Here is a 17942-nt window from a genome sequence, read left to right on the forward strand (position 1 = left end):
TCAGCTGTGAAGCTTGAACTCAGGGTCTGGATGCTGTCCTGGAGGCTTTTTGTGCTCAAGGCTAGTGTTTTACCACTCTTCTGTTTTTGAGATAGGAGTCACAAGGAGACTTTTCTTCCCTGGGCTGGCTTTGAACCACAGTCCTCACATACCAGACTCTTGAATAGCTAGGATTATAAGCAGGAGCCACCGAGTCTCGTTAAATGAAGATTTCTGTACCCTTTGTCTTGTATATAAGTTTTATCTGATTTGGGGAGGGGAAGGGGAAGCACAGAAATGGTGGGTCTAAGGGTGAACCAATTCAGCAGTGTTGGAAATGAACTATACAAGTTTTTGGGGGAGGGAAGTCAGGAGGGGAAAAAACTGGAGAGAATAAGGGAGGAGATGACACTGTTTAAAAGGAAAGGTACGGGGCTGGGAAGGTGGCTCAGTGGTAAAGTGCTTGCCTTGCATGCATGAGGCCCTGGGTTCGATTCCTCAACACCACATAAGCAAAAAGAATAAAAGCTGGAAGTGGCGCTGTGGCTCAAGTGGTAGAGCGCTAGCCTTGAGCTGAAGAACTGAGGGACAGCGCCCAGGCCCAGAGTTCAGGCCCCACGACCGGGCCCCCCCAAAAAAAACAAAAAAAAAAAAAAAGGAAAGGTACTTGTTACTTGAATCATGTAACTGTAACCCTTCTGTACATCACCTTGACATTAAAATTTAAAAATAAATAAATAAATGCAAAGGGGAAAAAAAGACTTCTTCACACTGCTCTGTGACAGAACAACAGAACCAGTGGTAGTTTTAATGGGGCAAATATTTCATCTCCTTGTAGCTGATTTGATCTGAGTAGGATCATAGAGATGTCTCATGGACTTTCCTGGCCTGGCTAGCTTTGAACCACGATCCTCAGATCTCAGCCTCCTGAGTAGTTAGGATTACAGGGGTGAGCCACCTGACTGACTTCATTATTTTTTGTCTTTTTGTAATAAGGTGGGTTAAAAAAAAAATAGTGAAACAAGAGAATAGGAAAAACAAAGGTTTATTAGAATACCTGAAAGGGCTGGTCTGGACTATACCATTCTTCTGTTTATGCTTCCTACCATAGCTAAGGTGACAGGTGCCATATAGCTTTTTCTGTTGAGATGGGGTCTTGCAATTTGTGTTACATGTGCTGGTCTGAAACTATTAATATCCCTATTTGATTTTTCCATGTAGCTAGAAATGACAGCAGTGAATTAACTGGTGCCCAGGTTTGACACTGCTTTGTTAAGTTACTTTGTGGATTTTTTTTTTCTCTATATATGTGATTCTTTCCTAAAGGTAGATTCCTAGAAGCAGGATTTCTGGGTTAAAGAAAATAGTTAAACACTTTAAACGTATCTATACGGCCTTCTAGAAGAGTGACACCCATTTTGTACTCTCTCTTTAAAATAATATTTAAGAATGACTGTTTCCTCACACCTTCCTTTTTTCCCTGGGTTTTATTTATTTGTTATTGTAAAGGTGATGTGCAGAGGGATTATAGTTTTGTAAATTAGATAATGAGTACATTTCTTTTTGAACAGTGTCACTTTTTCCCTCATTTTCTCCCAGTTTTTTTTCCCTCCCAATCCCCCTCCCCCACATGTTTACATCTTTGAATGTTTCTTCTCTATTTTAGCAGACAAAAGCAAAACAAAACAAACAAAAAAAAACCCTTGTTTTCTTGGCAGTTTGTCCTGACAAATACCTTGGTATTTTTCCTGTAGCTCATGATTGACAGCTCAGAGAGAGAATTGGAGGGAGGATGGATGCAAAAGCTCGAAATTGTTTGCTTCAACATAAAGAAGCTCTGGAGAAGGATATCAAGACATCCTACATCATGGATCACATGATTAGTGATGGAGTTTTAGCAATATCAGAGGAGGAGGAAGTGAAAAATCAGGTAAAACTCTCTAAAACAATCTACTTTCTTAAACGCTTTTAGAATTTCAGAATTTGGATTGGTCTCTACTAATTAATGTTGCAAGCTAGGTGCTGGTGGTTCACACCTGTAATCCTAGCTACTCAGGAGGTTGAGATCTGAGGGTAGTAGTTCAAAGCCAGCCTGGGCAGGAAAGTCTTCTTGAGACTCTTATCTCCAATTAACCCCCAGAAAACCAAAAGCGGTGCTGTAGCTCAAGTGGTGAGTGGTAGGAGCACTTGCCTTGAGCTGAGGAGCTCAGGGACAGTGCCAGGCCCAAAGTTCAAGTCCCATAACTGACCAACCGACAAAAAAAAAAATGTTGCAAACATATTTGCTACTGTATACTAAACTACTTTATTATTTTTTTAGCCTACCAAACTTCAACGAGCAGCTGTTCTCATGAAAATGATACTTAAAAAGGATAATTACGCCTACATATCATTTTACAATGCGCTTCTACATGAAGGATATAAAGACCTCGCTGCCCTTCTCCATAGTGGCATTCCTGTTATTTCGTCTTCCAGTGTCAAAGACTCAAGTGGTGGAATAACTTCGTATGGTTTGTATCCTTGAGACTTCTGTCCCATTGCTATTATGCTGGCTGTTGCATCGTTGCAGCTGTGTCTAATTGTAGTAGGTTTAATATTCTGAAGTAAATGTAAATGTAATCGGTTCACTGAAAAATTATAGTGATAATTTCAAGTTAAATATTTAGTAAACACATTTTCTTCTGATTTAGTGGGTTATTTATTGCTAAGATAACAGCATGTACACTCTAGCTTTCAGACATAATATTGTCTGTAAAAGCTTTATTTATTTCCTGGTCTGGTTCCATGTGTTTATGCAGCTTATAGTATAGAATAAGAATCTTTAGAAATCTGTATTCTTTTTTTTGCCAGTCTTGGGGCTTGAACTCAGGGCCTGGACTCTGTCCCTGAGTTAGTGCTTTACCACTTGCCATGTGCCACTTCCAGTTTTTTCTGAGTAGTCTAATTGAAGATAAGAGTCTCATGGACTTTCCTGACTGGGCTGGCTTCCAACCATGATCCTCAGGTCTCAGCCTCCTGAGTAGCTAGAATTACAGGTTTGAGCCACCGGTGCCTTTGTTGAATTCTTTTTTTTTTTTTTTGGTCCGGTCGTGGGGCCTGAACTCTGGGCCTGGGTGCTGTTCCTCAGTTCTTCAGCTCAAGGCTAGCACTCTACCACTTGAGCCACAGCCCCACTTCTGCTTTTTTTTCTTTTTGCTTATGTGTTGCTGAGGAATCGAACCCAGGGCTTCATGCATGCAAGGCAAGCGCTCTACCACTGAGCCACCTTCCCAGCCCGTTTGTTGAATTCTTGAAATATGTGTTTGCTTTTGTTCTCTGTGTTTCGAGAAATCAGAAGGTTGAAGTTAATACCGTATCCACATTTTCTTTCTTTTCCTGGAAATTTTAAGCCTAAAGCCTCAACCTTTCCCTTTGAGATTTTAGTGACATCACTTAGTAGTCATTTTATGCTTGTTTTGATTTCAGTAAGAACAGTGCTATGTGAAGGTGGAGTACCGCAGAGGCCAGTTGTCTTTGTTACTAGGAAGAAGCTGGTGAATGCAATTCAGCAGAAGCTCTCCAAATTGAATGGTGAATCAGGATGGGTCACAATATATGGAATGGCAGGCTGTGGAAAGTCTGTATTAGCTGCAGAGGCTGTTCGAGATCATTCCCTCTTAGAAGGTAAGTTTTGACCACAGTGTGTTGCTGGCTAAGGAGATAATTCTTTAAGAATTGTCTTGACTTCCTGTTGTTGTTAATAATAAATTGCCACAAATTTAGCATTTGGTGTAAAACATATTTGACTGCTGGTGGCTTATGCTTGTAATCCTAGTTACTCAGGAAGCTGAGATCTGAGGATCGTGGTTCACAGCCAGCTTAGGCAGGAAAGTTCGTGAGACTTATCTCCAATTAACTGCCGAAAAGCTGGAAGTGGGGCTGTGGCTCAAAGTGGTAAATTACTGGTCTTGAGTACAAAAGTTCAAGTACAGTGTTAACCCTGAGTTCAGACCCCAGGACTGGCCCAAAGAAACAATAAACAAACAAACAAAAACACCCAAAATATTTATTATCTTGCAATTCTGGAGATTTTTTACTTGGTCTAAATGTTGAAGCCTGGTGCCTGTGGTTCAGGAAAAGTCCTTAAGAGTCTTATCTCCAGTCAGCCAAAAAAGTCAGAAATGCAGCCATGGTTCAAGTGGTAGAGGTCTAGCCTTGAGCAAAATGAAGTTCAGAGACAGCGCTTAGGCCCTGAATTTAAGCCCTGGAACCTACCTTCCCACCTTTCCACACAAAAAGAAACACAGCTGTTATCAATGTAGTTTCTTTTGGAAGCTCTATGGAGATTTTTTTTTTTTTTTTTTTTGAGACAGTCTTATTTTGTAGCCTAGGCTGATTTTAAAATTTCTTTGTAGCCCCTGGTTACCTCAAACTCAATCTTCCTGACCTGTGATTGTCTTCCTATCACCTGAATTACAGATTGAACTCAGGGCCTTGTGGCAAAAATAAAGAGTTCTATCACTTAATCCATGCCCTCAGCTTGGAAGAGCCGTTCTGTCCTGTGCGCCCCACCCCACCCCTCTTTCCTAGAGGAGTCTACATTCCCTTGACTCATCATCCCCTCAGTGGTGATGCTTAGCATCTTTAATTCCACTACCCCTTCTCTCCTCTCTCTGTCTACCTCTTGTCTCCGTTTTCTTTCTCTATGTTTCTCTCTCACACTCTCTCACACACACCTTTGCTTCTGTCTCACATTTCCTTTATTATACTTTTTTTTTTTTAAAAGGGGAAAGAGAATGCTGGGGATCAGCCTAGGATATCTTACATGTTAGACATGTAAGCTGAATCCTTTTTGAGGTCAGAAATTCTTGCTTTAAGGGTCCTTATGATTACATTAAACTTACTTTGTAATCCAGCATAATCTCATTTAAAAACCCTGAATCAAATATATACATACAAAGTCCCTTTTACCATGTGAAGTAACTTTATCAGTGTGGTGGATTACGTTGTGAACATCTTTTGGGGCCATTATTCTCCCTATCATAGGCATAGCAAATTTGGAATTTATTTTCTGCCTCACTTGTTATAGTGAGACTTGGTCAGCCAGGCCAATAAGTTCACAAAGATATCAGATGGCTGGAGTGAAGCTAATTCTCTTGCATCTTAAAAACAACTGAAGGGGTTGTAGGATTGCAAAAGGTTACCCACTTTATATCCTTGCCTTTTAGGCAGGAATAGACTTAACCCATCTTGTTAGCTGAGTATTTGTTTTAGCATACAGTGCAATAAAGAGGTACTTGGAAATTCAATTCCATTAATGACTTTCTCAGTGGGTGATTCTCCTGTGTAGCAACTTGTATTAATTTAAATTATTTCTTTTCTTTCCCTTTCCCCGTGCCCTTTTTTTTTTCTTCCTTTTTGTGCTAGTATTGGTGATTGACCTTAGGGTCCAGGGCATTGTCCCTTTTATTCTCAAGACCAGCACTCTACCCACTTGAGCCACAGTTCCACTTTGGGCTTTTTGGTGGTAATTGGAGATAAAAGTCTCATGGACTTTACTGACCAGGATTGACTTCAAACATGATCATCAGATCTCAGCTTCCTGAATAATGCACACCTATAATCCTAGCTACTCAAGAGGCTAAGATCTGAGAATCGTTGCTTAAAGTCAGATCTTTTGTTATCTTAGGGTGGTGGTTGATATAAATAAGAGAATATTAAGTTTCTAGCTACTTCTGCTTATATTTTTTGTTTTTTTTTTGAGATAGGATCACATATATTGTAGGTTGCCTTCAAATTCTATATACAGCTCAGGTTGGCTTTGAGCTTGCAATATTACTTCAGTGCCCAAGTGCTAGGATTACTTTTTAAGTGACTCAATTTTCTATGAGATTCTTTTTTTTTTTTTTGTCGGTTGTGGGGCTTGAACTCTGGGCCTGGGCGCTGTCCCTCAGCTCAAGGCGAGCGCTCTACCACTTGAGCTACAGCGCCACTTCCGGTTTTCTGGTGGTTTATTGGAGATAGGAGTCTCACAGTCTCTCCTGCCCGGGCTGGCTTTGAACCACAATCCTCAGATCTCAGCCTCCTGAGTAGCTAGGATTACAGACGTGAGCCACCAGCGCCCAGTGACTCAATTTTCTTTCGGAAGTTATAGTTTTTCTTAGAGTATGGAAATTGTTGCCATACCTTGAAACTATTTATATTGTTTTTTCATATGCTGAATTTTAAAACTTGGATGCTTTCACTATCAGCTGCCTATTTGCTTCTGTTTATTTCAAAGATTTTTTGAGATGCAATTAGTCTTTTAGTTGTTACCAAGAAAAACCTCATATGAAAGCAGGATGAGGTTTGCTTTTTCTAAATAAATGCGATTTTCCTCTAAATAAACTTCTCTGAATAAATTATAAGCACAAGCCTCATTCAAAGCTAAATTGCTCCCTCTTGTGCCCATTGTCAAGATGTTTAGATTCTCTCTGAAATTGTAAATAGTACTTCAGTATTTAACTAAATGTTTTATTGTGGTGGCAGGGATTTTTAGATCAGTTGGTCACTTGGTCTGTTTGTCTGTCTTTTGAAAGCTAGTAATTTTTTTTCTTGTAATACTCTAGTGTTTTGGATTGATTTATTTATTTTAGCTTTTAGCTTTGAAGTTAGGGAAAACCTTTAACCTAGGTAATTGGTGCTTAAACTAAAATGTTAGCAATCATGGTGTGCATGTTTACAATCTCAGCACCCAGGACTGAGGCTGGCAGGATTGTGAGTTTGAAATAAGCCTTAATATAGTAATGAGACCCTATGTTTAAAAAAAAGTAAGAAATTGGAGACATGACACAAGTGGTAGAATGCCAGCCATAAATGGAAACAGCTGAATAAGAGATGAGGTACTGAGTTCAACCTTAGTGCTGGCACCAAAAAAAAAAAAAGGAAAACATTCTTTGTACTTGTCAGTATCCCCTTTCTCCTAAATTTTAAGATTCACCCCAAAAATAATCTTGGATGGAAAACTGGATTATCTTTTCAACCTATTTCTTTGCATTTGTATGTGTATACACAGAACACAGCTAAGTGACACTATTAGAACTTGCCTTTTCATAACTGTTGATATGTACTGAAGGAGATCTGAGGGAACTTGCGGAAGCTTTTAGGTAAAGTGATACAACTTCTGTGTACTATCTTCTGAAATAGTAGCCCTAATGATCAAACCAGACTTGACAGCCCTGTCTTCACTTATTGTAGAGTTCTCTTCTAGTGTATGTATTTCAGTGTATAAACCAATGTGGAATTGTCAGGTGTAGTATATGAAGAATTTATATTTTTGGCACCTGATATATATGTAAATGAAAAATACATATTGTAAGATATATTGTGGTCTGGGAGAGAGTGAAGTAAGGAGTGACATTGTCCAAAAAGAAATGCATTCTTTACATGATTTATGTAACCGTAACCCTTTTGTACATGACCTTTATAATAACAGTAAAAAATTAAAAGAAAGATATATATGGTTTGATTAATAATGCTGAGAGCAACAATGATAATGGCTGTTTTATAAGTGTATACAAGTTCAAAGCTTAATATAGGATACAGACACATAGCACTAATAATTCTGTTATAACCTTTTACAGTTAGCATAGCAATTTCACATGCTTTATATTTTCTCACAGCAACTCTGAAAAAAATGGAATAGATAGTCTTTATTTCAATATAACAAATGTGACTGAGGTTATATTGCTAAAAATTACATAGCTGGTAAGTTGTAGATCTAACTTGAATTTAACTAAGAATAAGAACCATAATGAGTAAGTTATATATTCCTGGGCATCAGTTATTCTCATTTGGGATGATTTTGTCCCCAGGAGCATTTGGCAATGTTTAGAGGTATTTTTGATTGTCAGTACTCCTTAGGAGGGAACTCTACTGACACCCCGGAGGATAGAGGCCAGGGAGGCCTCTGTGTAATGCATGAGACAATCTCTGAGAACAAAGAACTATTCTGCCTCAAAATGTCAAGCGTGCTGAGGTTGAAAGATGGTGCTGTGCAGTGATCATTAATGACAAAGAACAGATTGAGAAATTTTGCTTTTGGAAGATTTTTCTTCTATGCTTCAGTTTTTGTTTTTTTTTTTTTTTTTGGGTCCAGTCGTGGAGCCTGAACTCTGGGCCTGGGCGCTGACCCTCAGCTCTTCAGCTCAAGGCTAGCACTCTACCACTTGAGCCACAGCACCACTGCACCACTTCCGGCTTTTTTTCTTTTTGCTTATGTGGTGCTGAGGAATCAAACCCAGGGCCTCAAGCATGCAAGGCAAGCGCTCTACCCCTGAGCCATCTTCCCAGCCCCCTATGCTTCAGTTTTAATCCAGATTTCAGATCTTCAGTTTCCCTTAGATTTAGCATTTATAACTCAATAATAATTTATCATAATTATGACTTGAATAATTATGACTTGAATCAAAAGAAGGTGAAGACATAATAAAAGTTAAGATTGGAGTGATTCTGATGTTTATGTTTATGTATGTGAATATGTTTATTTATTTGCTTATTTATTTATTGTGTCTGTATTGGTGTTTGGGCCCTAGGTTCAGTCAGCTTGCTTGTTTGCTCATGGCTGTTACTCTACCCCTTGATCCAATACTTAATCAGTCCAGAACTTGGCTGGTTGATTGGAGATATTCTCCAGTTTTCTGCCTAGACTAGATTGAAACAGCAGTCCTCCAGGTCTCAGCCTCCTAAGTAGTAAGGATTACAGAAATGAGTCATTGGTACCTGGTTTTAATTTTTTTTTAACCGAATAAGTAGCTGGCACTGGTGACTCAAACCTGTAATCCCAGCTATTCAAGAGGCTAAGATGTGAGATCTGAGATCTGGCAGTTCAAAGCCATCCCGGGCAGAAAAGTACCCATGAGACTCTTACCTCCAATAAACTGCACAAAAAAGCCAGAAGTGGCTTTGTGGCTGAAATTGTAGAGCACTAGCCATGAGCACAAAGAGGCCCAGGGACAGCATCCAGGCCCTGAGTTCAAGCCCTAGGATGGGCAAAACAAAACAAAAAACCCACAAAAAAGGCCTGAGTAAGTATAGTTTAGGAAGACTTAAAATATTTGGCTCCTGATACATATATCAATAAAAATATTATTTCAAGATTTTTTTTTTTTGGTAGTGGGCTTGAACTCAGGCCCTGGATGCTTTCCTTGAGCTCTTGTTCAAGGTTAGCGTTCTACCACTTAAGCTACATACAGCTCCTCTTCTGGTTTTCTAGTGATTAATTGGAGGTAAGAGTCTCAGGGACTTTCCTGCCTGGGCTGACTTCAAACTGTGATCCTCAGATCTCAGCCTCCAGAGTAGATAGGATTATAGGCATGAGCCACCAGAGCCCAGCTTATTTCAAGATGGTTTAAGAGCAAAACAATGCAAAAGAGACCTCATGTTCAAAGGCCTTAAGTTTATGATTCTTTTCCTCATTAGGTTGTTTCCCAGGAGGTGTACATTGGGTTTCAATTGGAAAACAAGACAAGTCTGGGCTTCTGATGAAACTGCAGAATCTTTGCACACGGTTGGATCAGGATGGGTCTTTTTCCCAGAGGCTCCCACTTAATATTGAAGAGGCTAAAGATCGTCTTCGCATTCTAATGTTGCACAAGCATCCAAGGTACAGATGGTCAAATGAAGTTGGTATGTGAGGTCTTTACTGACATCTCAAGATGTTATGCCCTTTCCTGCTGTTTTGTAGAGGGACCAATAAAGAACCATTGCTTTTCTGCTAGTCTTTATTTTGTATTAAAAAAAAAGTAGTTACTAAGTTTGGAATTGCCATTTCTCTTTTAAAAAAATTCAGTTCTTATTATAAAGGGGCCATAGTTACCTAAGTCAGATAGAGTATATTTCTTTTTGGACACCCCTTCCCTTACTCTATCCCAGTTTTTTCCTCCTGTCCCCACCCACGAGTAAGTACTGCTGCTGCATTTTTGTTTACCCTTTATCGCCATGTCTTTTTTTTTTTTTTTTTTTTTGGTCAGTTGTGGGGCTTGAATTCAGGGCCTGGGTGCTGTTCCTGAGCTCTTCAGCTCAAGGCTAGTACTCCACCACTTGTGCCACACAGTGCCACTTCTGGTTTTCTGGTGGCTAAGTGGAGATAAGAGTCTCATGAACTTTCCTGCCTGGGTTGGCTTTGAACCGTGATCCTCAGATCTTAGCCTCCTGAGTAGCTAGGATTACAGTTGTGAGCTGTCAGAGCCCAGCCTTTTATCTCCATTTCTGTACCCCCTTCCCCTTTTCCTTCCCAGAGTCAGATAAATGAACAAACAAGATGGAAACGAAAACAAAAACAAAAACAGCAACAAAGGAAAAAAGCCTCTTGTTTCCATTTCCGGGACTACTTCTTTTTCCTGAGAAATATAACTTACTACTTCTTTTTTTTTTTTTTTTTGCGAGTCCTGAGGCAAGAACTCAGGGCCTGGGCACTATTCCTGAGCTTTTTTGCTTAAGGCTAGTATTCTACCATTTGCCACAGCTCCATTTTTGGTGATTATTTGGAGATAAGAGTCTCGTGGACTTTTCTGCCAGGCTAGCTTCAAACCAGGATCCTTACATCTCAGTCTGCTGAGTAGCAAGGCTTACAGGCATGATCCATTGGTGCCTAGCAATGTAAGTTATTTCTGAATAATTGATGAGTGGCCTTTACTAGAAAATGCAAACTTTTTACTTGAATCCATTGTTTTTAATGAGTTAACATAGAACAAAAGAGGAAACAAATGTAAGCAACTGGTAAAAGAATGAATGAGGAAGGATTTTTTTTAAATTGTGAAAATACTGTACAGAGGGGTTACAATTACATGGGCAAGATAATGAGTACACTTCTTATCAAGCATTGTAGCCTCCTCCTTTGTTTCCCCTTCCCATCCCTTCCCAATCCTCCCCTCCATCCCCCACCTAATCCTCCTCCCCTGCCCCCCACCAAAGTTGTAAAGTTCGTTTTTCCACATAACGACGTGTACATCTCATTGTTGCAATGGGTCCACCTGTATCCCTATTTGAACGATTTGTTTTTTCCCTTCCCCTCCACAAATTATACCAACATCAAATACAGTGAAAGAAGGGGTTACACGGTGGGGGAGGGACATAATCTTATAATCTTATAAATGTGTTAGAAACAATCTCATGAAAGAAAAAAAAAAACCATTTGAATACATATCTTAGGGTTCATTTCCCTAAAATCAACTTATCTGACCTTTTCTGCTTGACTCAAACATATACTAATTATTGCAAATAAGGGAAACCATGGGACCTATGTTTCTTTGGGCCTGGCTTACTTCACTTAATATAATTTTTTCCAAGCCTTTCCATTTCCTAACAAATGGGACAATGTCGTTCTTTCTGATGGAGGCATAGAATTCCATTGTGTATATATACCACATTTTCTTGATCCATTCATCTACTGAGGGGCATCTGGGTTGGTTCCATATCTTAGCTATAATAAATAATGCTGCAATAAACATAGTTGTGCTGGTAGCTTTAGTGTGGTATTGTTTGTAAACATTTGGGTAAATGCCCAAAAGTGGGATTGCTGGGTCATAGGGGAGCTCTATGTGGAGTCTTTTGAGGAACCTCCATACTGCTTTCCAAAGTGGTTGAACAAGTTTACACTCCCACCGGCAATGCAATAAGGTTCCCTTCTGTCCACATCCCCTCCAGCATCTGTTGTTATTAGAGTTCTTGATTTTAGCCATTCTAACTGGAGTGAGGTGTCTTAATGTTGTTTTGATTTGCATTTCTTTTATGGCTAGGGAGGTTGAGCATTTCTTCATGTGTCTATTGGCCATCCTTCTTTCCTCTTCAGAGAAGTTTCTCTTTAAGTCTTTAGCCCACTTATTTATTGGGCAGTTGTTTCTTTGAAGATTTGTTGTTGGGGGGTTTAATTTTTTGAGTTTCAGGTATATCTGAGATATGAGACCCTTGTCCGTTGTATGGCTAGTGAAGATCTTCTCCTAGTCCGTGGGTTTTCTATTGATCTTGCTAGCTATGTCCTTTGCCATGCAGAAGCTCTGCAATTTCATGCAATCCCATTTGTCCAACCTTTGATTTGTTGTGTTTCTGGGTCTCTATTAAGAAAATTTCGGGGGCTGGGAAGGTAGCTCAGTGGTAGAGCACTTGCCTTGCATGCATGAGGCCCTGGGTTCGATTCCCCAGCACCACATAAGGAGAAAAAAAAGAAGAAAATTTCGGCCTGTGCCAACAAGACCTAGGGTTTCTCCTATTCCATCCTGTAATGTTTTCAGAGTGTCCGCTTTGACTCTGAGGTCTTTGATGCATTTGGAGTTGATTCTGGTGCAGGGTGATATATAAGGATCTAGCTTTAGTTTTCTACAAGTAGTTAACCAAGTTTGCCAGCACCATTTACTGAAGAGGCTGTCTTTCTTCCATTCTATTTTTTTAGCTCCCTTATTGAAGATTAGATGGCTATAGGTCTGTAGGTTCATTTCTGGGTTTTCAATTCTATTCCATTGGTCCTGAGGTCTGTTCTTGTGCCAGTACCAAGCTGTTTTGATTACTGTGGCTTTCTAGTACAGTTTGAAATTTGGTATTAATATTCCTCCAGCAGTGTTCTTTCTGTTGAGGATCATTTTTCTATTCAGGGTCTTTTATTGTTCCATATGAATTTTTGGATTGCCTCTTCTATTTCCTTGAAGAATGAGGTTGGAATTTTGATAGGTGGGGCAATGTCATTATTTCTTTCTTTCTTTTTTTTTTTTGGGTCCAGTCATGGGGCCTGAACTCTGGGCCTGGGCGCTGTCCCTCAGCTCTTCAGCTCAAGGCTAGTGCTCTACCACTTGAGCCACAACGCCACTTCCGGCTTTTTTCTTTTTGCTTATGTGGTACTGTGGAATCAAACCCAGGGCCTCGAGCATGCAAGGCAAGCGCTCTACCACTGAGCCACCTTCCCAGCTCCATTTCATTCTTTCTGATGGAGGCATAGAATTCCATTGTGTATATACTACATTTTCTTTATCCATTCATCTACTGAGGGGCATCTGGTTTGGTTCCATATCTTAGCTATGGTAAATAATGCTGCAATAAACATAGTCGTGCTGGTAGCTTTAGTGTGTCCTTCTTTGTGATCATTTGGGTAAATACCCAAAAGTGGGATTGCTGGGTCATAGGGGAGCTCCATGTGGAGTCTTTTGAGGAACCTCCATACTGCTTTCCAAAGTGGTTGAACAAGTTTATACTCCCACCAACAATTCCCTTCTGTCCACATCCCCTGCAGCATCTGTTGTTACTAGGGTTCTTGATTTTAGCCATTCTAATTGGAGTGAGGTGTATCTCAATGTTGTTTTGATTTGCATTTCTTTTATGGCTAGGGAGGTTGAGCATTTCTTCATGTGTCTATTGGCCATCCTTGAGGAAGGATTTTTATTTCTTATGGTCCTGGGGCTCAAACCTATAACTTTATATGTGTTAGGAAGTGTTCTACCACTGAGCCACATTGTTAGAAGGTTATTTATTTTTTATTATAGTAGGAATTGAATGTCAGACATAGCACCTCAGGCCTAGCACATGGTGATCAAGTACTCTTTAACAGTGAGCTACATCTTCAGTCCCATAATGTATTACGTACTTAAAATTTCTAAGACAGTTGTTTTTTTTTCCCCCAACACTGGAGAATAAACTGAGCTCCTCAGACATGCTAAGCAAGCATTCTGCCACTTGAGCCAGGCCCCGGGCCCTTTTTGCTTTAGGTCACTTGAGTTAAGGGACTTGGGTGCTGTCCCTGAGCTCTTTCGCTTGCATCTAGCACTCTATCACTTTGAGCCACAGCTCCACTTCTGATTTTCTGGTGGTTTTTGGACATGAGTCTCAGGTCCTTTCCTTCATGGCTTTTGAACCATGATCCTCAGATTTTAGCCTCCTGAGTAACTAGGATCACAGGTATGAGCCACCAGTACCTAGACTGGCTTAGTTCTTTTTTTTTTTTTTTTTGGTTGGTCGTGGGGCCTGAGCTTACCCTGGGCACTGTCCTTCAGCTTTTCAGCTCAAGGTAAGCACTCTACCACTTGAGCCACAGTGCTACTTCTGGCTTTTTTTGCTTATATGGTGCTGAGGGATTGAACCCAGGGCCTCATATATTCAAGGCAAGCACTCTACCACTGAGCCACTGTCCCAGCCCCCTGGCTTAATTCTTGTTGTTTGTTTTTTTTTGTCGGTTGTGGTCCTGAACTCTGGGCCTAGGCACTGTCCCTCAGCTCTTCAGCTCAAGGTTAGCCCTCTACCACTTGAGCCACAGCGCCACTTCCGGCTTTTTCTGCTTATGTGGTGTTGAAGAATGGAACCCAGGGCCTCATGCATGCAGGGCAAGCACTCTACCACTGAGCCACCTTCCCAGCTCCCCCTAGCTTAATTCTTGAATGATATCCTTCCTAATGTTTTGTCTTGGCTGGCCTGAAATTGCAGTCCTCCTTATCTCTACCTCCCATGTAACTAGGATTATAGATATAAGCTACCATACCTGGCAGGAAGGATTTTTAATAGTACCCGTTGTTGGAATGCCTTAGTTTTTATAGTTGTATATATATACTCTTCTGTGTGTTGTATAGATTTGTTCTTTCAATAAGGAATTCAATAAATACTCTATAATTATTATGCCAGGGACTGTTATCAACTAAGTTACAGTTTTCATTCAGCCAAAAGGGAGACATCACTTTAGTTGTTGCTTGTGTTAAGGATATAATTTGACCCACAACTCTGAGAAGCAGCAAAGCAGCCTGAGTGGCTAACCCTGTTACTAAGTCCCCATGAAGAAGCTGGACAGCCTTCCCTGAGCAGGTTGAGCTCTTGAGAACATAAGGAAGGCCACCCCTATCTCCCACAAATGTGGATAGGAACCTCATGTAGACCCTCTAGTGTGGCATGGCTCCATCAGACACTGGAAGATGCTCTGCCCTGCTGCCAGTCATTCCGAGTCTTGCTAACCTGGGCATGCTGTAACATTTCTCTCCCCACAGTAAGTTCCCCTTTTCTGCTGCTGTGTCAACTGTTCTTTACCTGCACATGTCTGTCAGAACTTCCCCCTACCTTTATGACCCATAGGTATGTGATGATTAACCCACACTCAAAACTGGACCTACCATGTCCAGAGATTCCAGCCCCACCTAAGAGATCTGAATCCCAAATGATAGAATGATCCCACAAACCCCTGTAGTTTTTAGGTCACTGAGATATCCACAGGAATTACATGCATTCTCCTCTTTGGCTAGATGAAGGTCTAGCCTTCTCTTACTTCAGCAGGACCTTCCTTCATAGTTGTGGCCTTTCACACTATGGTGTTTCTTTTTTTAAATTTTCAAAATTTTATTTTTTTTTCAGTCATGGGGCTTGAACTCATCAGGGCTTGGGTGCTGTCCCAGAATTTTTTTTGCTCAGGGCTAGCACTCTACCACTTTGAGCCACAGTGCCACTTCTGGTTTTCTGGTGGTTATGGAGATAAGAATCTCACTCAGGTCCTTTCCTACCTGGGCTGGCTTCGAACCGTGATCCTCAGATCTCAGTCTCCTGCGTAGCTAGGATTACAGGCATGAGCCACCAGTGATTGGTTACTGGGGTCTGTCCCTCTCTCCCTCCCTTTCTCCCTTCCTCCCTTCTTCCCTTTCTTTTTGTCAGTTGTGGGGCTGAACTCTGGGCCTGGGTGCTGTCCCTCAGCTCTTCAGCTCAAGGCTAGTGCTCTACCACTTGAGCCACAGCGCCACTTCTGACTTTTTCTGCTTATGTGGTGTTGAGGAATCGAACCCAGGGCCTCATGCATGCAAGGCAAGCACTCTACCATTGAGCCATCTTCCCAGCCTGACTGTGGTGTTTCTTAATTACAGTTTTATACAAGGTGTCATAGTCAACAACAGTTACAAAAAAAAAGCCGCCTCTTTTACTGTCTCAGGTTTTCATAATTTCACCCTTACTGTTAACATAATCTCATAGGTGGTATTCCCTAATGTGTTCCTTTTTTCCACTAATAAACATCCTTTTTATAGTTAAGTGAGCATTGATAGTTCCTTTTGGTTTTACAACTCTTCCATCCCTTTTGTGTGTTCTTGCACTATAGCTGGATTCACCTCCTCTAGAAAGGGATGAATAACAAATGCAAAGCTCCTAGAGTGCTTGATGTTTGGCTCTCATGTCACCACATAGTCGTCCATCAGTGTTCCCCTTTGCCTAAAGTGTCATCTCAGACCCTCATCCATTGTTTCAAAGCTCAGCCCTCTGTGGAAGAGTTTCTGCAGGTTTGTTAGGGGACTCTGACTTAAGACATGACAGCAGGGGGAAAAGAAACTTTAGTAGTGTTTCCTAGACTATGTCCATGGGTGAAATGAAGTAAGCTTGTGAATGTATCCCTTGAATGTGTTAATTAATTTGGTCTGAAATAATTTATTGATGATTTTTCTGTTCGTGTTCATCTAAGATATTGGTCTGCTTCTCTTTCTTTTCATTACATCTTTATTCAGTTTTGGTACCAGGGTAACACTAACTTCATAGAACGAGTTTGGAAGAATTCTGGTCCTGTTTTATGCAATACTTGCAGGAACATTGGCATTAGCTCTTCTTTAAAGGTCTGATAGAATTCTGCAGTGAATTGATCTGGTCCTGAGGTTTTCTTTGTTGGGAGACTCTATTATTGTGTCAGTCTTATTGCTCATTATACATCTGTTTAGTTCCTCTAATAATGCTGTCTGTCATGTCTGGAAGTAAGTAGTGGTTTGAAGCTGGAGTCTTATATTTTCTCTTTGCTCTCAATGTACAGTTTGGTGCTGTATGTGAGCTGAGAGAATGGCTAGACAAGTCTGTGTTGTCAGTGTCAGGACTGTATTCACTTTAGAAATTTCCCATTTTGGTATATACCAGGAACACCTGTTGGCCCCAGTGAGCTTTGTCGCCTATGGACCAGACAGATTCCCACTTATTCCAAAGGCCTCTCAGTTTATGTGCCAAGGTATAGCAAATGTCTAAACCAAGGTATGTCCCTTGAATCCATTGGAGAGGTGGGGAAGCAAATGGGACACTGAGTCTGCACTGGAAGGGGAAGACCAAAGGAGCAGGAGCTATGCCTCTGGTCTCAGAGTTTTCAGACTCTTCTGGTGGTAAACCACCTGGCAGGAGGGAAGAGGCTGCAGAAACCCAGAGTTACATTACCATAATGGGCAGGGAGGAACTCCGAAGTCTGAGCAATCCATGGGCATGGAGTTGGACCATCAGTCTCCACAGTGACTATCATGTGTAATAGATAGGGCTTTTGCATTGCCACAGAGGGCAGGGCCACTGATCACTGTACTCTGCACAGTACTTGTACTGCTGCTTAAACTTCTCACGAGTCCGTGTCTGACCCTCCCTTTCTCCATTATTGCCTCTTTGTTTCATCTCCCACCCAGACATAGTGACAGCTTATCTTCAGGCTTTCTGACTTTTGATTGTTTCTTGTTTTCAAGTCCCTCAAGTAACTTGGTCTCAAAATACAGGCCATTCTGTAGATAGTGTCTACCTATAGCATTTGGAGAGATGAAAAGTGATGTAATTCATTCTTTTCCAAATACTAGATGCTTGTGCAGAAGGAGTCACTGTCACACTAAATCCCTGCAGTGGATTTAAGATTTGTTAGCTATTCCTATGGCTAGGTCTGCTAGTTTGTTGTCACCAGGTCTGCCTGGATGGATGGCTGCATGGCTGCATGTGCCTGGTTGCAGTCACGTGTAATCCACAACCTGTCACTATTAGAACTGGAGACTATTTCCTACTCTATTTTGTGTTGCCTATGTATGTTTGTGTGCCTACAAGTTTCTCTATGCTTTTTGCTGTTCTGTTACCTCTTCTTTGATTTCTGATACTTTTTATCTCCCCAGAGTATCTGTTCTTTGCTATCCCAACTGTTTGTCATTTCAGTCTCATGGAGAAAACTTCTAGTCTTCCATCTTTAACCTTTAGCACTTCTTTTTAAAACTTTGTCATTATTA

At 40.8% G+C, this 17942-nt stretch overlaps 1 protein-coding gene across 1 annotated transcript in view; it reads left to right on the forward strand.

Moving 5' to 3' along the window:
- Window positions 1-17942, forward strand: part of Apaf1 (apoptotic peptidase activating factor 1) — an 86710-nt gene that overhangs the window by 3327 nt on the left and 65441 nt on the right. The window contains exons 2-5 of the mRNA XM_042693265.1: window positions 1734-1909; window positions 2300-2489; window positions 3445-3642; window positions 9418-9601. Coding sequence (XP_042549199.1) covers window positions 1772-1909; window positions 2300-2489; window positions 3445-3642; window positions 9418-9601 — 710 coding nt within the window. The 5' untranslated portion in view covers window positions 1734-1771. The remainder of the gene's footprint in view (window positions 1-1733; window positions 1910-2299; window positions 2490-3444; window positions 3643-9417; window positions 9602-17942) is intronic.

This window comes from Dipodomys spectabilis, unplaced genomic scaffold (assembly GCF_019054845.1).
Source record: "Dipodomys spectabilis isolate Male_0828 unplaced genomic scaffold, ASM1905484v1 ptg000163l, whole genome shotgun sequence".
NCBI lineage: Eukaryota > Metazoa > Chordata > Mammalia > Rodentia > Heteromyidae > Dipodomys > Dipodomys spectabilis.